Here is a 21,772-nt window from a genome sequence, read left to right as displayed (position 1 = left end):
GCCTACACAGCCACCTACGACATAGGCAAAAGAGTGGGGATGCGCAGTGGAGACTGATTTCCGTGTTTTGCAAGGTTCTGCAGCCATTTGAACTTGCCACACGAGAAGTCAGTTCCGACACTGCCAGCTTGAGTCAGGTGATTCCCCTGATCAGGCTGTTGCAGAAGCAGCTGGAGAAAGTGAGGGAGGAGCTGGTAAACCATTGCGATTCCACAAAGCATGTAGCTCTTGTGGATGAAGCCCTTCATACACTTTGCCAGGATCCGAGGGTGGTCAGTCTTTTAAAGTCAGAGGAATACATTCTGGCCATCGTGCTCGATCCTCGGATTAAAGCGTATGTTGTGTCTCTGTTTCCGGAGGACACAAGTCTACAGCGGTGCAAAGACCTGCTGGTCAGGAGATTGTCATCTGAAGAGGACCGTGACATGCCAACATCTCCTCCTTCATTTTCTTCCACACCTGTGGCTGCGAGGAAACAGCTGAGATTTCATAAACGACCCGCTGGCGGGGATGCAGACAACATCTGGTCCGGACTGAAACACCTGCCAACGATTGCTGACATGTCTACTGTCGCTGCATTGGATGCTGTCACCATTGAAAAAATGGTGGAGGATTACTTTGCTGACACCATCCAAGTAGTCCTCAGACAGTCCTTACTTTTACTGGCAGGAGAAAAAGGCAGTTTGGAAGCCCCTGTACAAACTGGCTCTATTTTACCTGAGTTGTCCCCCCTCCAGTGTGTACTCCGAAAGAGTTTTTAGTGCAGCGGGGAACCTGATCAGTGAGCGGCGAAGGAGGTTGCTTCCGCAAAATGTTGAGAAGATGATGTTCATAAAAATGAATTATCAATTCTTTAATCAAGACCAGCAATGGCCTCCAGAGACTACAGAGGGACCTGTGATTGTGGAGTCCAGCGGGAACGAATTGATGTGTGAGGATGAGGAAGTACACACTGAAGGAGGCAAGGAATCAGAGGATGAGGATGAGGACGACATTGTGCCTCAGTAGAGCCAGTCTAGTTTGTACAGGGAGAGATGAATAGCTTTTTTGTGTGGGGGCCCAAACAAACCAATCATTTCAGCCACAGCAGTGGCTGAAATGATTGGTTTGTTAAAGTGTGCATGTCCTTTTTCCGCAACATAATTTCCAAGGACAATTCCATCTTGCACCTCTTTTTTTTTCTTTGCCAGCTCGTTTTGTGGGGGTCCAAACGAACCAATCATTTCAGCCACAGTTTTGTAGGCCCTGTCGCTGAAATGATTGCTTTGTTAAAGTGCGCATGTCCTATTTCACCAACATAAGTGTGGGTGGGAGAGCCCAAGGACAATTCCATCTTGCACCTCTTTTTTTGGCATTATGTGCTCTTTGGGGCCTAGTTTTTCAAACTGCCATCCTATCTGCCACTGCAGTGCCACTCCTAGATAGGCCACGTGTTTGTGCCGCCCACTTGTGTCGCTTAGCTTAGTCATCCAGCTACCTCGTTGCAACCTTTTGGCCTAAAAACAATATTGTGAGGTGTTCAGAATAGACTGGAAATTGGTGGAAATGAATGTTATTGAAGTTAATAATAGCGTAGGAGTGAAAAAAAACCAACAATCTGGATTTTAGCACTTTTTATGCTTTTTTAAAAATAAATCAGAGTGGGGTGTTTTGGCTAAACCCATTCGAACCCAAAACCTCAAGGTAATCAAAACCCAAAACACCAAAAGTTTCCGGTGCACACCCCTACTTTACATACATGCTGTGTGAACCAGTTAGTGGTGCACTCTTTATAGAAGGGAAGATGGGAGCGAGATGTAGGTGGTTGGAAGGAAGTGCAAACTATGCCCTCCATGGTGCTGGCTATGCCCATGCACACACCCACACATAATTGGCCACATCTCCTGTGGGATGGCACTTCTTACAATAGGCCCTTTATAATTTTCATCCCCAAGCGGCCCTTACTCCAGCCCTTTGGAAAGATGCCAGGAATGGCATATCAAAAGCATCGGAGTGGGCACAAACCAGTATCCTGCCTAGGGTCTCACAAGGTTTAAATCTGCAGCTGGCTATTTTTCAGTTCTGGACAACTCTTATTATAACAGAATTCAATCAAGTACAATAATGGGTCAGTAAACAATGCTAGCCATCAATATTGTGTTTTAGTTGTCTGTAAGGTGAACTTTGCCAACACTTTGGACTATTGCTGTAAAGTATTAATATATTCTGATGCTTCTTAATAAAAGTAATATCCAGTCCTGTTGTGTGGCCACTGAAAAATACATGTCCACCTCTGATCTAAACTCTTTTCAAATAATAATACTATTAATTTCAATAATGTGTAGGACAGAAGAGAGAGAGAGAGACATAAAAAAACTATTCTACTCTGTTAGCATGGACAATTGCTTTTTTCCCATCTTGAAGCTCCAACGTTCATTCATGTAATATGTTATACATACTTTCAACAACAAAATTTCGCTTTAATTTACGACATGGAGATGATACAAGTGTGCTATATTATGTATCATCTACTAAACGGCGATCAGAAGGAAGATAGATGGCACCAATCGCTTTCTCAAGCCTTAAATCTGTGAAGTGCCGTTTCCTAATCTGCGTTTACACTGATAATAACTATACAGTGTAGCACATAGACCCCTTTCACATTGTACATTCAGTTCCGCTTTGGATTGCAACGGTCGCCGGATGTAGTAGTTTGATTATGAAACCTGTCTATCTCCTACCAGCAGTTTACCAGGCTTCTCGTCGGGATCCTTTTCCGTGTCCGGGTTATCACCCTTCACACTGTCCTCAGCATGGCTGCTGTCTGCCGTAGCTCAGGGCTGGCTGCTGCGCTAAGGGCGGTGGGATCGTGTCCTTGGAAGCCGGTGACGATCCCTGCAGCCGGCTGTGAGGTGGGTAGTACTAACACTTTGTCAAATCTATAAAGTCATGAGCTAATTGGGAACAACTAGTCGCTGCAGTTGGTCTTTTAAATGACATCACGAATTCTTACCCATTAAATGTCATCTAAACTGACCTGTCATTTAATCACGTGTTATTATTGCACCGAGTCACCGACTTCTCTCTCTGACTGGCTGGCTGTGGCGGCATCATACAAAATGTCAACTCTAGTGTGTATAATGATTGGCTACAAAGTTTTGGTCTCATTCATACCTGCTTGCACCAGTCTCAGGCTTTTACTATGCAATTCAAACAATTTTGAGATGGATAATGTTGCAGTTTTCACAAGAATCGTTTAAAAATGTCAGTGTCACAACAAAGATGACCGAACTGTACTTTTTGTTGATGAAATGACAAAGATGTGATGCATATTAAAAAAATCTGTGGACTGCAGTATCCATTTTTTCCCATTTGTTTCAGTCTTTATAAACTGAGCACCACTTGGTAATTGGTCTCAAACTGGGGATTACTATGCTGTGTATATATTATATTAAGAGCAAAGACATTGTCTGTGTTGATGGTAGTGTTCTTATCTAGATTTCTATTTTTCCATCAGCAACTGTTCATACATTTAAGACAGGGTGTGCTACCATAGGTCGCATGGTCTTACAGTAATATAATGTTATGTTTAAATGACAGTATTTATGCTTAGTTCTTTGACATCAACATTTTGAGTTACAAAAAACCCATGTGTTGTCATAAAAGTATAGTATAAATTAAACACCTTCTCCCTATGTATCAATAGAACGCCCCTTAATTAAACAACAACAAAAATTCACCAGTGCCCGTCCACCTACCACTCTTCCCTTATCACTTCAGTAGAGTGCCCAATATGCTGATAGCCTAGTTTGACCTTCTGGGTCACACTGGCTTCCCTCCATATTCTCAAAGGCAATTCTTATAAACAGGTGGTCTTACGCACCATTTCAGTGCTGGGAAACATGATGTATGAGAATGGGGGACGATATACAGTATCATCATCATCATTTATTTATATAGTGCCAACATATTCCATAGTGCTTTACAATTGGGGACAAACATAGTAAACTAATAAACAAACTGGGTAAAACAGACAAAGAGGTGAGAAAGCCCTGCTCGCAAGCTTACAGTCTATGGGATTTTTTTGGTTAATATTTATTCCTTATTGATTAAAAAAAAATAACCCATACATGCACCAAACTAGTGATAGATTCACTTTGGACTCCTTTACCTGATGTTACCTGTAGAGTTATCATTTATGTTTTTCAGGTGAGGGCAGCATCTCCACTTTTTCAAACCCACAGTTTAGTAAATAAACCCCTTCGCCTCCTGGAATGATATCTCCCGGTAATCTAGGTGCACTTGTGTGCCTTTCTAGTCATATCGGCTGTAGCATTCTTTTCTGCTGAGCGACTATTGACACATTTGATGGACATTGAAATAGGGTGATAAAACTGAGAAAATTAAGAGCACAGTATGCTGCTGTTTCAGTCCCTCCATAGCATTATTGTGAATATATTGTTATTTAAATAAATTGACGTTATATTGCTCCCCTATTGATGCTAAACACAGTGTAGTCGTCAAAGTATCTATTCCCAGTAAAGCTTTCAACCCAAGTGCACTATATTGTAGTCTCAGTCCCAAAATCCTGACTTTCCTGGGACGTCTAAGACATACAGCAGCCCCATCCCAAGTAACCACATTATGGTAAAAAAAAAAAACTTCTTCTGTTTTCTTTGTATAATAAAGCCAGATTTGTATACCTAATTCTCTGTTGTGGTCTTCAGTATGGATTGTGGTATATTTGAAGTGTCCGCATTCCAAAGATTCTGAAATCATTTTATTTGATCCATTGGCTGTTGGGGGCAGTAGATGACCTGTAAGTGCCAAATATAGATAATGATTTACAATTCATGACTTCCAAAATTTGAAATTGCCGAACAGGGATTCGTAAATTGTGTGTATTATATTGTAGTACTTGTATTCAAATGCATGTACAAGCCTGCAGGTTTTTGCATACATATCAATATCCAGCATAGCTGATCAGATGGGACAAAGAATATCCACTAATAAGATTTTATTTAAAGATAAACATTCATTTCCCAGTGGCACTGTAAGTTGTCATTTAAATTTGGAGGGAACACAATTACAGAAGTGGATGACAATCTCACCCCAAAAATAATTCCCACAAGCCTTTTCTATTCATAATTTTTACCTAATATATTTTCTCTTCGTTCTTAACCATTGTTGACAATTCACTTATCTCCCCATATAATGCACAGAATAGGCAAAAAGACAAGCAGTGCATGCAGGGCAGGTGTGCAAGCTGTTATTGCTGCTTACCCATGATGCACTGTAATGAGATGCACAGGTTGTAGAGGAGTAGGGAATTGAGTATCATCAGGGAGCTGGTGTTTGATCTGTCAAGTTTGCTTTAATAAATGTACAAGTACTAAACATGGAGAGCCTGATTCATTAAGTAAAGCAAACAAAATGAGTAACTTTGCATCTTGGCAAAACCATGTTGCATTGGAGAGGTCGATACATTTAAAATGTGATGGCAGATTTATATTTAGGGTAGGGCATGTTCTAGATCTATTTTCAATTTCAGTGTACAAATAAGCTATCAAGTATTAGTGAGCTACATGAAAAAAAAGCCAGTATTTAGCTTATGAGCAAAATAAACTGTTTGTACCCCTTGCATTGTAACATGGTTTTGTCCAGGAGAAAACTTACTCATTTTTTTCTACCTTACTTTCCTTAATGAATCGGGCCCGGAGTCTCTGGGGAAAAAAATACTTTTGTCAATCCAATGTATCTGCAGAGTAAGATAGCCCAATCTAGGTTTGTTTTGTTCCTGTAGACTAATTTGACTGGAAATTTCATAACACTTTATCATGATTATAATTTATGACAAATAACCGTTAATTTCAGCAGTATGTTCCTACTTCCCTCCGTTCTGGGAAATTCAGAGTTTTTAGTGTTTTTCCTAATCTAGTTGGCTTTGTATGACAATGGAAGCTGCTAAGTCTTATAATTGTATCATACTGTGTCTTATTTAGAAACTGTTCATAACCTTATGCATCAGTGCACATGTAAATCACCATATTTATATGAAGCGGTTATTATGTCACCAGAATCATTTTCAGGTATATGAGTCTTTCATTGTTGGAAAATATATCTGTATATATATTTTTTTCCCTGTCCTTCATGAATTATTTGAAATAAAGAAAGCTTTTCCCCACGTGGACCTTTACTGGGCTGGATGCCAGAATTCTTTATATTGAAAGTCCTATGTTAATGGGACATTGCTATTCTGTTCAGTTCTGTGTTACCAGTCACGCTGTTTGTCGGGTAAGGAGAGGAAAAAGTTAAAGACAAACTGAAAAGGTGCTAAACAACAGTATCTACAAATAACTCTTTATTTACCAAATGAAAATAATTTTACTCTTATATGTCTACTACAGTGTTTCTTTCAGGGGTGCGAGTGGTCACGCTACATTTTTAACACAAAATAACTTTTAACATCCTTATTTGTAGAGCACATAAGAAATTAGTTAAATCGGTTTCCAAAAAGATTGGTGCGCAATGGTATTGACCTTATTGAGCAACAATAAACATGTATGTAAAAGTATTTTGCAATAAATTTATGTTTTCCGAATATCAAAATCTAAACATAGGTTCTCACAACCCCTTAAAAAATGTATTTGCTGGCCGTAACAAAGGTTAAGGACCACAGATCTACTGACTTTTGTTGTATGTTCTATTAATTACTTTTATTTATTTTGTGTGCTTTTCTGAACTTTCATATGATTATATCTTAGATCTGTTTATTAAGCAGTTGTATTTGCAATGATATTATGATAGCAATACAAGTATAGTTAAAAACACCTATTTAAACGCCCTGTAAGTGTTATAGGTAAAATATACTATACTAGTATAGTATTCAGTTCTACAGTCTGACTGGAAGTATGCTAAGAAAAACAAAAATTCTACAGTATTTGACAATAATTGCTGTTGGCGGATGTCTTGCTTACATGCAGTGATATCTGCATACCGTATTTCCCCATGTATAAGACGCACCCTTTTCCCCAAAATTTTGGGTCTAATAACTGGGTGCGTCTTATACAGGGGTAGTAGCACTTACCCTGTCAGATGACTCCTCTGTCCGGTAAAGTCTTCTCTCTGTCTGATCCTGATGCTGGAAACCCGATTAAGGTCCTCTCTGCGATGTCCGGATGTCCTTTCAGGACCTTGACAAGGTCCTGAAAGGCATCCTTTCAGGACCTTGAGGTCCTCAAAGGATTCACAAGGTCCTGAAAGGACATCCGGACATCGCAGAGAGGACCTTAATCGGGTTTCCAGCATCAGGATCAAACAGAGAGAAGACAGAAGACTTTACCAGGCAGAGGAATCATCTGACAGGGTAAGTCAGAATTCACTATAGCGCATACTTACCAACTTTACAATGTTGGTATCCGGGAGCCTGCGGGGGAGGTGGGCGTCATGGGGGGGCGGGCCTCCAAAATCCGTGTCATTTTGGACCCGCCCCCATGACGTCATGACGCAAAATGCGTCATTTGACAGAGGGGGCGGGGCCAAACGCCGCGATTCACCAGGAATCGCGGCGTTTGTGACCTAATTCTGCCCACTTCACTAGGAAGTGGGCAGATCCGGGATTTTGCCACACTCGCCCGGGAGTCCGGGAGACTCTCTCAAAATGCGGGAGTCTCCCGGACATTCCGGGAGAGTTGGCAAGTATGCTATAGCGTAGTCTCTCCACTGTATAAGCTGCACAAATACTCTGTGAAAAAATTGAGGATAATGTTTATCCTCAATTTTTTCACATGATTTATATAGGTGCGTCCTATACATGGGGAAATACGGTAATTATTACTAGCATGTGGTGGTGGTATGTGTGGCAGGTGCATGCGGCGGTGACTTGTGGTATATGCAGCCGCATGCGGTGATGGATAGTGTGGCATTCGGTGGTGGTTTAAAAACTAGTGCTCCGTTAAAGCGAGGATAAAGTGCATGGTTTTGTCTATGCTTTTTACATGCGTTATTTTTCAACACCCGTGTATACGTGCCCAAAGGTGAAAATAAAAACGCAAGACTTGAAGGTCATCTAAGGCAAATATTATTACTCCTGTGCTATCCGAGGGTAGATGTTTAATTGGTACTTTGTAAATGTGCAACTGGAGGAGAAAAAATTAAATAGAAAAAAAACAAAACAAAATCTACATTTACACCACACGGTGAATGTGTGTGAGCACAGAACAGTCTTCTGCCATGTCTCTTTGGGTACTTCAGGCACAATAAAAAGAGAGCACATGCTCCCAGTAAAGTAGATCCCAGGAAATAGATCTGCAGTAGCAGTCCTAATGCTCGGCTCCCAGGCAATAGCTGCATAATGTGGATAGGGTGTGTGTATGGAAAACACTCACTGCATTGATCTAATTCTAGATGAGTGGGGCCGTGCTTTGTCCAGTGGCTTATTACCACAATGCTTTCCAGTACAGATGGTATTGGATCAGTTACCTGGAATGCCTGGGTTTTAGGTTTGTCTACATAACATAATTCTGAACACCATCCCTAATATATATTAAATTACACTTAAAAATGACTACTCTGCTGCTGGCATTGTCTTCCTCAGTCATTAGTTTTTCAGTGCTCCTCACAGTGGCTATAGAAAGAAACATAGTCATGTCTGATTGAATGACACTATTACGGAAAGCAGCAATTTATTTATTTTTCTTGTTTTTTTACAAGTGATTGGAAAACAGATTTTTAGATAATGAGTTCCCAAACCTGACAAAATGTATGAAACAATCATGTTTTGTAATGTTAGATCTATTTAATTGGCTACATGGTTGTCATGTTGGATAAAGATGAATCAAGGAGGAAAGCTGTGTTCACTTTATAGAACACAGCAAGGCCTAAACATCTGGGTCCTCACTGAGCATTTATGTAACTGCACCTTTTTTCATGTGTATATGTATGTTTACCTATATGCTTTAGTCACAATAACAAGCTCGCTGAACATCACCAATATGAAAGATTCCCTGCATTTCCCAATGAATACATTGTAAACCAGTAGTCTCAACAATTTTGTGAAGATTCACCCAGTTGCATTTTGATAAAACTATGTACAGGAGAAGTCCGTACCTGCAAGAGGAAATTAACATTGATTTGTCACTTTACTTTTTTATGTTGCTTTGGACTGGTAGTATTTATTTTGCTTTAATTCTTTTACAGATATTTTGTATCTATTTGGGAATAATTTTATAGACTGCTTGCATTAGTAAAAATGAGAACAGGCTGGCATTCTGCTTTCTCCGTAGTAAAAGTTAAAACATTAGGAAGGGACCCCATAAGCAAAAGACCTCCAGAAAGTAATCTTTTCAACATTATAAGCTTGCCCAAACTGCTTGCCCGTAGGGATTTGGCCCGTTCCTTGCTGCAATGCACATGAGTGCGATGAGATTAGATGTTACTGACCTACACACATGCTTTTGTGATTTAAACACTGCAGAGATAAGCAAGTATAGCTCTAATACAATACATGTATTTGGTATTTCTGTAAAAGTTAGAACATAGAGAATACGTTTATGGGTGTGTTTCATAGCTTGCATTAATCACATGATAGTAATTTGGAGAATCGGTTAATTTTTTTAGTGTACTTTAAGTTTACAATTTGTTTTGCTGCTTATAATGATACCAAAAAGCCATATATGTTTGGGTATATTTAAAAATAAATAAATATATATTTCTTTGATGCTGACACATAAGGTAAATTCATAAAATGCAAAAACACGCTTTGTATTTGTTTTAATATGACTTGTGGTGCTGATTCATATGGAATGCAGCACAGGTAAGGACAGGTTGCGTATAATGAATATCATATTATGTTAAATAATTATGTTTTTGGTTTATGCTTTCTGGTAGTTTCATTCATTTTTGTTCCCTTTTCCACCCCTGCTTCCCCTCTTATTTTGGCATAGACGTCTCGAAAAAACCATACCACATCCAAAGTACAGAGGAAAAATTCTGCAGCCTCGGGACCTGAAAAGTACACAGAGACTTTCATTAAAAAACAGATTGAAGAGTTCAACATTGGAAAGAGACATTTAGCCAACATGATGGGAGAGGATCCAGAGACGTTTACCCAAGAGGATATTGATGTAAGTAAGCTGCTCAGTTGGAGAAGTAATTTAGTGTGGAGCTTCATATTGAAAACACTTTAACTCTGGTGTAACTGTCCTAACTCCCTGTGAATTTTAATCAAACTGTCGGGATAATGCTGGGCACATTGCTGTAAAATATCCAGGGTATTTGTTCTGCTGTCTCTCCATCTTGTACTGGAATGGTCACATTAAATAGTACACCACAGTCCTGTTATATAGTTCTGCAATGCCCTCCTTTTATTGAAAAAGGTTCCTACTGCTGTGGAGTCATGTTCTGTATATAGCACAAGAGGTATCTGTTGCCCATTGCATTATGCTGTCATTTCCCCATTCACCAAGAAAATTCCTAATTTCAGTTAGGTAATGTTTTCTGATTTCAGCAGGATTTACATATCTTGAAATGGTCTCCATGGGAACACCAATCATTGGACAAGTTGACATGTAATCTCATTTATCAATGTCAAGCTTTTTTGTCATTGGGACACACCAGTGTTAACTGAAATGAACATTGGGCCTGATTCATTAAGGAAAGTAAGGCAAAAAAAGGAGTACGTTTTCTCATGGACAAACCATGTTACAATACAATGGGTGCATATTGGTTTATTATTTTGCACATATGTTAAATACTGGCTAATTTTCACACAAATACTTGATAGCTTTATTTTTACACTGAAATTTGAAGTTGATCTAGAACATGCACTTCCCCAACTATAAATCTGCCATCACATATTAAATTTACCTCCCCCTCCAATGCAACATGGTTTTGCCAAGGTGCAAAGTTACCCATATTTTTTGCTTTCCTTTCCTTAATGAATCGGGCCCATTGTATTCACAGTTTTACACCCAAAATATTGCATTGTTTTAGATGGAATATTTCTTTAAGCAGCTAATGCTGCTTCATAGCTTCACAGACAGTATAGACCTTGGACCCCATTTCCATTCAAGTTGTGCTGCATCGGGCAAATCTGTATCACAGTGTAAAAATAAAGATGCCCAGAATTTGAGTGCTACATGCAATAGTTTCCGTTTTTTTCCCTGCATGCAAAAGAACCAAAACAACTAATGCATTTGCACCCCTTGCATCCCAGCATGGTTTGTCCAGTTACAAGCTTGCTGGATTTATACCAAACTCTTAATGAGGCCCGTTAAGTGAATCCATCTACTATTTCATGGTTGAAAACTATAATGTGCATGGCACAAAGTCTGTGGTAGTAATGGTAAATGTTTTTCACTAGATTGTGCTCTGAGTGATTTACTTTGGTACTTGTTAATTATATGGGCGCCACATGAATGTAGACTTACAAGCCTTAGTGAACAATCTAGGTTATATTGATCACTGCATTTAAATTTTGTAATTCACATGTTTGGAAATTTGCGTCTTTCATTCTCATTTAAGAGCAATTCAACCCACCATGTATGTAAATGAGGTAAAAAAAAGTTTTAGAAATCTACTTTTAAATGGTAAATCATTAATTGGATGTGAGCAGACCCTTTTCAATAAATGGGGTCCTACAGGCCAGGGACCCGGTCAGGAACTGAATCTGCTGGGACCAGGATGACATGGGTTCTGTGTCGCTGGTCGGTTGCCGTGCTTGTCTGCCACTGAGACAGTTATTCTTTGTACTGCAGTTTTTGAGAGGTTATTCCCAGGGTTTTCTAATTTATTAATGAGCTTCACCTGTTCCTAATCAGGAACACAAGGCTATAGAACCCAACCCAGCAGTGTCCTGTATCCTTGCCTACTACTGAGGTTTGTATATGTGTTCTCACATTGCTGCTTCTAGTATTGTTACCTCTATACTGAGCTGGCTTGTCCTTTTACTATGTATGCTTACATTGGCTACATATAATATATAACCCTTCACCCTTTAAAATGGCCTATATATGGGGGACACAGGAATTGGCTAGATTGAAACACTCTGTGCTGTCTTCCCTAGTGTACAAGTAGGGGCAAGGGTGGGTCCTCCGGGAAACCTTTCCATTCTTTGAGGAATAAGGAACAAAAGCCCTCTCATTGACTTTGTTCGCTGTTCAAGCTCCCATTAGTTCAGAATTTCAAATAATAGAGATTTAGACACCACTCGACTGAATTGAACTGGTGAAGTCCGTTTCCATGCCCTAAATCTACAGGACGCTTATCTTATATTTAGCCAGTGTGCATCTCTAAGGACCTTCATCAAGGTGCTAGTAGCTCACATGGCTGCTCTAAGAAAAAGCGGATTTGTTCTCTAGCTCCCATTGGCAAGGTGCATTATGAGGAACCTTTCATAACCACAGAAAAAAAAGAGTCTCAACGCAAACATTCCGGAGATGAAAGCAGAAGATAATGTGATTGGCAAAGACAACAGCATAGCAGTTTATCTCAGCAGATCAGAGATCCATCCAAAGGAATGGTCATTGCACAAAGTTCTTCCTGCTGGTTAGCATGTCCTTTTACAGGGTGGAAAAGGCCTACCTATAAAATACAGAACACCTAAACGCGTTGTCTCCATCCCTTCCAGCTTATTTAAATAATCCTTCCCTACAAAATGAAATATTTGCTTTGCACCTGATACACATTTAACAAATGTGAAGGAAATGGGTAATGGCAAGAATACACCCAACTCCTCCAGTTGACTGGTGCAAACATTTGCTTCCTCATTTTGGCTTGTTAATCCATGTGCTTATCAGTGGAAGCATTTGGGCAAAAAATAGACACATAGCATTATACACAAACACTTTGCACGTTCTTATATGACCCTGTATGTGTGTGCACATATATATATATGTGTGTGTGTATGTATATATGTATATATAATATATTATACACGCACATTATATGGACAAATGTATTCGGACACTTGACCATTTCACCAACAGGGACTGTAATGACATTTTATTCAAATACATATATTTTAATATGGAGTTGGTCCCCCTTTTGCAGGGATAACAGCTTCCACTCTTCTTGGAAGGCTTTCCAGAAGAGTTTGGAGTGTTGCTGTGGGAATTTGAGCGCATTCATACTGTAGAGCATTTATGATGTCAGGCACTGATGTTTGATGAGAAGGCTTGGCTCGCAATCTCTGTTCCAGTTCATCCCAAAAATGTTCGATGGGGTTGAGGTCAGGGCTCCATGCGGGCCAGTGAAGTTCTTCCACACCGAACTCATCAAACCATGTCTTTGTAGTCCTTGCTTAGCACAGTCATGTTGGAATAGAAAAGGGCATTTCCCAAACTGTTGCCACAAGTTGGAAGCATAGCATTGTTCAAAATGACTTGTTATGCTGAAGCATTAAAATTGCCCTCCACTTGGCGATAAGGGGCCTAGCCCAAACCCTGAAAAACAGCCCCATACCATTATCTCTCCTCCACCAGACTTCACAGTTAGCATAATGCAGTCAGGCAGGTAATGTTCTCCCGGCATCCGCCAAACCCAGACTCACTAATCTGACCATTCAGTGAAGCGTGATTCATCACTCCACAGAACACGTTTCCACATCCTGTGTTGGTGTGCTTTACACCACTCCATCCAACGCTTGGCATTGGTCTTGGTGATGTGAGGCTTGCATGCAGCTGCTCGGCCATGGATACCCTTTCCATTAAAATCCCACTGCACATTTTCTATACTTACATTGATGACAGTGGAAGTTCGGAACTCTTCAGCTATGGAATCAGCAAAACGTTGGCGACTTTTACACACCATGCACTTTAGTCGTTGTGATTTTAAGTGGTCTGAGTTGCTGTCATTCCTTAAAGCTTCCACTTTCTAATAATATCACTTACAGTTGACCGTGGAATATCCAGCAGGAATGAAATTTCATGAACCGTCTTATAGGCGGCATCCTATCACAGTACCACGCTTGAAGTCACTGAGCTCTTCAGAACGACCCATCACAAATGTTTGCAAATGAAGACTGCATGGCTAGGTGCTTCATTTTATACATCTCTGGCAATGAGTCTGATTGGAACACCTCAATTCAGTAATTAGCAGGTGTGGCCAAATACTTTTGTCCATATCGTGTGTGTGTATATATACATATACACACACACACACACACACACACGGATCAGTCACAACATTAAAACCACCTACCTAATATTGTGTAGATCTCCCTTGTACCGCTAAAACAGCTCTGTCTTGTTGAGGTATGGACTCCACAAGACCTCTAAACATCCCCAGGACATTGGAGTGCCAATGTCCCAGCAGAACATTGCCCAAAGCATTACACTGTCTCCGCCGTCTTGCCTTCTTGCCATAGTGGATCCTGGTGCCATCTCTTCCCCAGGTAAACAGTTGTTTACTCTGACGCCAGTTCACTGGTTGTCCTTCCTTGGACCACTTTTGGTAGGTACTAACCATTACTTACCGGGAACATCCCACAAGACCTGCCGATTTGAAGATGCTCTGACCCAGTCATCTAGCCTTCACAATTCGGTCCTATATGCATATATGTATGTGTGTATGTATGTATGTATGTATGTATATTTTATAATTTGTGTGTGTATATTTAATACAATATGACAGTCATGCTAGCTTAGGAAATGTGCTTTTTAGCAGAGTTAGATAAACTGTTGGGAAAAAGGCAGTAAAATGTAGTTTGTAGAAAGACTTAATCCCGTTTTAACCTGCCGTTGCATCAGTCTACCACCACAACGCAAGCAGATTGATAAATAATACTGCCAAGTTCTCTTCAATTGCTTTTTAATTGTTATCTCAGCTCTTGCTCGGAAACCTGCATGTTCTCCTCCTGCTCGGAGAGAGAATTCTGCAGGAAATTTCTCTAATTGATTTGCTGTGTCCATTCTATTTGCTGTATCATTTTTCACAATATTTCATAATTTGTGCTCATTTCTAATGAACAGAGTCATTAGAACAGGCATGACTAAGTACAACTGACAGCTAACATTAGGTGCCAGATGCAGTTTCTAATGCTACGTAGAAGTGAAAAGAACAGTTTAAATAAATTAGCACCTGTACATTAGTCTCACTTGCTGGTAATTTATAAGCGAATCAGTCGAGATGACATTTAGGTAAGTCATTGATCACATTAACAGCTGCCTACCCACTACCCAGCTGGGATAGCTAATTAATAGAGATAGCAGTTCTGACCTAGTGCTTTTCCCAGACCGTAGTATCCTCATATTCCTTTTTGATCGAAGCTTTACTGAACCCTTTCCTGTCCTGTCAGTTTGACCATGTTCTTATGTTTAAGGCATAGATAGGTAGATATTGTGATTAATTATTGATCAAGGAGTTTTTCCAGCATTAGTCTATGGATTTGTCTCATTTAAATAGTTAAGGTTAAAAGTACAGTGTTCCCTCTTATGCCAACAATTTAAAACATTTCCCAAAGTTGGCGCTACAGTAAGGGTGTTGTTACAGAGAGGGTGGCATTTAATTACATCTATACATTTTAATGCAGTGCTGTGCAGAGACTATACTTGGCAATAAGCGAAGGTGAAATTATAAAGAGGGAACACTGTAGCACAATAATAAACATTCAAATTCTAGTTACTAGTTCTAGTAATTGAATTTCACTCTGTGACATTTCAAAGGGCATGTAGTGTAGGCACCACCCATGGGATTATTAACATTCTATTGCTGCTTTTTGCATCTATTAGTCCATGGCCTGACAAATATTGGTCTCCATGGCGAGCGCAGTGTCCGGGAGTTAGATCCAAAAGGAGCAGGGTCCCCCAAAAGCACAAGTTAGCAATCGCATTATAATATTCATTTTGTTCAGAGAAAAATAAAGCTTTAATGAGGGAAAATAGTCATTTTTGCTAGTAACTGCTTTTGAGATACACTGGCACATATATTAAAAAGCCTTAAAAGAGAACGCAGTTCTAGAGATACAGCCACTTGATGCAATACATCATGCTTTGCAGTCTTATCCCCCTGCAATTGCCAGGATAAAAGCTAGATTTATAGCCAATGCAAAACAGGTGTTTTCCTGGAAAATCTTGTGTTGTGAATCAGTTGTATAACCTTTATTCAATCAATAGGCTGGTTGGGGAGTGTCTTTAAACCTTAATTAAGAAAAGACATGCTAAGTAATAGATTAATGCAGCACAGATGCCTCCGATGAGCCAGCTCTGCTTCCCAGAGTCCATTTTTGCAAGGGCTCCAGAGGCAGACTATGATGGATACAATAATTTCTGGAAGCTTCATACAATGAGCTTTTCTTTTGCACAATTGCTTGGAATAAAATGGTTTGTTAAGGGCCACACGTTCCCAATTAATAGATGCATTTTATTTTTTAACCTCTGCAAATTTTTGACACATGCTCTTACTGGGTTCAGTGCCAAGAACACATCAAAGTTCTTTTATCTGTGGGATTTAAGCATCTGGATGGGACTAAAAAAACAAAAAAATCAAAGTATATGTATTCTTAGGCCTATTCACTGTCCCATGTTGTCCTTTTTTATGAAACTCTGGCCAAAACATAGAATAAGCATGTGGCATGTTATACACTGTATGTATAGAGCAAGTGAATTTATTTGCAATTAAAACATATCAGAAGTTGTGTATAAGTGGCCTGATACATATTAAATAACTAGTGTTTATACTTAACTAAATGTGTCCATTATAATCTTCTTATACAGTATATTGCTTTGTTAGGACGGATGTGTTTCTCTAACTGTGCAGGTAGAGTGTGACTGGCAGGCTTGCAGTGCTGTTAGATTGGTAGATTCATACATATAGGCAGCAATATCAGAGCAGCTCAACTTACTGCCTTTTGATCTGCATCAGAACTCATTGAGAAACTGTCCTAAAGATGTGAGAAGTGACTTCCGGTGGCTGTAATAGAATAGGGAGATTTTGATCTTTTAACTTGACTTCACTTTATTCAGAGTTGCAGAGTAAAGTTTAATAATCAATGCCTCCCATCCGTCCCGATTTTGGCGGGGTGTGGCTTAACCAAAAATTAGCAGAATTTTACACACATTTTACAGTTGTGGGTGAGGCTTATTTTGGCACCATTTCATGATTCTAAATGTTGGAAAGTATGTAACTCTTTAAATGTAAAGTTTTGGGCTTCAGTTGTCCTTTGATGTTAAAGACAGACATGTCAACTGAACTGTACCTTCACGTACTGAATACAGGCAACTAAAGTTAAAAAATAATAATTGTGATATTGTTGTCCTGCAGCAGAGCCCTCAATCCATTTGTCTCGCGTTCTTTTCCTGCTTTACATCCAGTGCTTGTTTGTCCCTATATAGGGCAATGTGAAATATTCCTGATGTAGAATATATGATGATAAAATGTAATAGTACAATATGAAATGTGTTGCTTCATCTCTTATTGATAGTCCAGAAAGAGATGTCTAACCATCCTAACTGGGCTTCAGGGTGTGTATACTTTCTGGGGCCGTTCACAACAACACATTAGTCTTCAGGTCTTCAGTCTATAGAAGTATTTATTAGCCCTATTCATAAAGTGGGTCTGTCACCTATGCAAAGAGGATGCAGGAATTGTGTGGGTCTGGTCTCATGAATATTACACAGGTAGTTCCTTAGTGATGTTACTGGTTCCTAGCAGATAAGTAGACTGCAGCCCACCAATGGATGCCTCCACTGCATGTGGGTCACATGTTCACTTTATGGTGTGTTTGAGAGGAATGAAAGCAATATCATGTTATCAGTCTTTACCCCATGCTTATCTGGATGTCCCCAGTGTTTGCAGTGTGCTGGAAAGAACATCATGATACCAAGCAGATCATTGGTAGATGTATAAACATATCATAGATACACATCTCCATTACATTTTACTATGCATCAATTCATACTGAAGCCTGAGCAGGTAGTGCTGTAAAGTGTAGAGAAGCAAGCAGGGGAGTCTCCACATACATGTATTTTTTTTTTAATATGTGGGTAAAGGGTGTTACTTTTTGCAACGGTCCTCTTAAGCATACTTGCCAACTTTTCCTCGTTGGCTTCAGGGAGATCCCGCGGGAGGTGGGCGTGCGGGGGCGGGTCTTGACAAATTGCATCATTTTGGAACCGCCCCCTAAATGATTGTCACAATTTTGCCCTATTACAGCAGGGTGTGGGGCTAAGATTACGCAATATTTGTGTCATTAAGCCCAACACCCACCACTTATCTATTGCCGGGTCGAGAGCCAGGAGGTTACCCTGCTCTCCCAGGAGCCCAGGAGGTCATCCAGAAATGCGGGAGTCTCCCGGACATTCCAGGAGCGTAGGCAACTATGCGTTAAAGAAAAGCAGCTAATGAATCTCTAGCGACTAAAGTGTCTTTTACATTTCTGTCTCCATTACTGAAGTCATGTTGTCTTACCTGTCAGTCTTTGATAAAATCTTGGTCTCCATGAAAATGGCCACCTCCATAGGCATCAATACATGGACATAGGACACAATTTGTGAACTGTGTCATCATGCCACAGATGGCGAAGCCAACCACGTCTTGTACTGGCTCAGCATCAGGGAGAATGCCAGACGCTTCAGGGAGTGAGGGAGATCACCTCTATTTTTAAGGGAGTCTCCCTGACATTCAGGGAGGGTTGGCAAGTATGCTCTTAAGCAGCATTTTAATTTCCTTCAGCAGACTCCTTCAGTCCTGGCATTCAGACACAACCAACACAGGCTGATATTTGATCATGCGCAGTGTGATTCTGAAGGCACCTTTGTTACAGGATGCCAGGACGTCCTTGTTCAGAGGCATCCATAGACCACAGCCTGCATCTCCTATTTGACAAACCCCTATGCCTGTACACCAGCAGCAATACAAGGGTGTTCTTAGGGGAAGTGGGAGGTTGAAGGCAGCCTAGCGTTTAGGAAGCACTAGACACGTCTCTGGAGAACGTGGCCATGGATCCATGATGTGACCACTCCCCCACCACAGCATGACCACACTTCCTCTTCCTGTATTCTGCCAAAGTCATAGTGTGTAACTGCTCCTTATGTACTATATTGAGGGGGAAGTAGCCACAGATACATCACTAAGATCCATAGCTTTTGTGTCTGCTTCACCCCTGGTGCAAGATCTGTGCTGGTCATGATAACCATCATGGACCCTGCTGTGTTTCTGAAAAGAAAAACAAAAAGCTTTTAATAATCTCACTCTGGTACATTGACACCCATACACTACACTATCGGTGTTGGAATAGCCACCGTGCTTTTCAGCACTGTGCTGATTGAGCATTACCAAACTGCACCACTGTGCAAATCTCTGCACTGGTTTCCTGCGAAAGGGTTAGTTGAGTTCATCTTTAATGTGAGAGAAAATTGGATTATACTCCGCACCAAGCTGAAACCCCCCTATGTATTTATTTATTATAATTATTAGTTATTGTTACAGGTGAGGTGCTCCTGTACTAACGTATCAATAGTATTTATAGAACGGACAGAAAGAATTAGTACTTGAAGGGCACTCTTTTAGACAGATAGTTGTAGTATTGTTACAATGTACATTAAAATAAACAATCTTTATTGATATATATTAAAAATGACTAAAGCGAAATATTAAAAATCAAGTGAGTTGTTTCTGAACCAAAATAATGAGCAGTTAAAAGGTAGAAAACTACCACACCGGCTTGCTGTTTTGTATATTATATCACTATTGCTGATAGAGAATCCATATAATATTTAAATGGAAAGTGTTTATGAAATATATGGGAATACCTATACTTGTTCCCTAATAAATAATCCTATTACAGACGATAGGAAGGGACCCATTTTATGGGTTAAGATATTTAAATTGACACGTATAATCACTTTCTGTAGAATAGAAGGTTAGATAGTTCAGTAATCTGTCCATGTACTACTGATTAGAGTATGCTATTCAAATGAAAGCCATTCACTATAGACTTAGTAATATGCTGTGTAGTTTGTAAATATCATCGCTGATCCCTGTTAATGAGTCTGAGAGTAAGTAACTGGTAACATAATATCGGGCTGGCTCATCAAACACAGCCTCTAGTACAAATACCCTCAGTACCGTATTTCAGAGTTTTCATCTCCTAATCTGATATGTATTGCCTCCCGGTTTAATAATAGTTATAATAAGACCTTAATAACAGGCTCAGCATTGCGTCGTTCAAGTGAAGAGCATTCATTATAAACTTAATAGTATCTTATAATGTAGTGTGTATACGGGATCACTTGTCCCTGTTAATAGATCTGAAACTAAGTAACTGTTAACATGATGAGGTGGGCTAGTAAAGGTAACAAGGTGGTTGCCTTGTTAAAGCTCAAAAGCGAAACGCGCGTCGGCGTAACGCTGAGCTTGCTTTTATGATTTCACTATAATAGTAATTGAGCTGAGAGTAAATGTGAAACTATTTAGGAGAATAGAACTTTAAAGAAAACTACTGAGGGTATTTGCTTTAGAGGCTATTATTTTACTAGCCCATCTCATCATGTTAACAGTTACTTAGTTTCAGATCTATTAACAGGGACAAGTGATCCCGTATACACACTACATTATGAGATACTATTAAGTTTATAATGAACGCTCTTCACTTGAACGACGCAATGCTGAGCCTGTTATTATGGTCTTATTATACTAATTATTAAACCGGGAGACAATACATATCAGATTAGGAGATGAAAACTCTGAAATACGGTACTGAGGGTATTTGTACTAGAGGCTGTGTTTGATGAGCCAGCCCGATATTATGTTACCAGTTACTTACTCTCAGACTCATTAACAGGGATCAGCGATGATATTTACAAACTACACAGCATATTACTAAGTCTATAGTGAATGGCTTTCATTTGAATAGCATACTCTAATCAGTAGTACATGGACAGATTACTGAACTATCTAACCTTCTATTCTACAGAAAGTGATTATACGTGTCAATTTAAATATCTTAACCCATAAAATGGGTCCCTTCCTATCGTCTGTAATAGGATTATTTATTAGGGAACAAGTATAGGTATTCCCATATATTTCATAAACACTTTCCATTTAAATATTATATGGATTCTCTATCAGCAATAGTGATCTAATATATAAAAGAGAAAATTTGTCCTTCTGTCTGTCTTTCTATACAAATCCACATTTTACAAGCGAAGATCATGAAATTTTGCATACGAGTGTATTAAAACATGACGGAGGCAACTAAAAAAATTTAAAATTGAAATTCATTACGGGGTGGGGGTGGCGAGGGGGGTAACGCCTAAAAATCATCGAAAACGACCATAACTCTGGAATGTCTGGAACAATTTACACCAAACCTGGTACACATATGACTTACAGTCTGACAACAAATATTGTAGGGGCAAGACACCCCTAGCACTCCTAAGGGTGGGGGAGGCGAGGGGGGTAACAACTAAAAATCATCTAAAACGACCATAACTCTTTAATGACTGGAACAATGTCTTGGAACAAGTTCCAAAAAAAAGGGGAAATATATTTTTTCTGGATGCACCCGGAAGAACAGGTAAGACGTTTCTCATCAAGTTGTTACTTGCTAAAATTCGAGTACATTCTAAGATAGCTATTGCTGTGGCCTCTTCTGGAATTGCTGCAACTTTGCTCCCTGGTGGAAGAACAGCACATTCAGCTTTCAGGTTAGCACTTAATCTGGCCCGAAGTGAAACTCCCGTCTGCAATATCACTAAACGAACAGAAAAAGCTCAGATTCTGCAGGAATGTCAGGTCATTGTATGGGATAAATGCACCATGTCACACAAAAATGCTTTACAGGCCCTCAATCAAA

At 39.7% G+C, this 21,772-nt stretch overlaps 1 protein-coding gene across 1 annotated transcript in view; it reads left to right on the top strand.

Annotated features, from left to right (window-relative positions):
* Positions 1-2,732: 2,732 nt before the first annotated feature.
* Positions 2,733-21,772, top strand: part of MRPS9 (mitochondrial ribosomal protein S9) — a 67,192-nt gene continuing 48,152 nt past the window's right edge. The window contains exons 1-2 of the mRNA XM_075200193.1: positions 2,733-2,891; positions 9,924-10,103. Of these exons, the coding sequence (XP_075056294.1) occupies positions 2,793-2,891; positions 9,924-10,103 (279 nt within the window). The 5' untranslated portion in view covers positions 2,733-2,792. The remainder of the gene's footprint in view (positions 2,892-9,923; positions 10,104-21,772) is intronic.

The sequence above is a fragment of the Mixophyes fleayi genome, chromosome 2 (genome assembly GCF_038048845.1).
Source record: "Mixophyes fleayi isolate aMixFle1 chromosome 2, aMixFle1.hap1, whole genome shotgun sequence".
Taxonomy (NCBI): domain Eukaryota; kingdom Metazoa; phylum Chordata; class Amphibia; order Anura; family Limnodynastidae; genus Mixophyes; species Mixophyes fleayi.
Note: the sequence above shows the minus strand (reverse complement) of the source record. Positions and strands in the feature narration are given on the sequence as shown.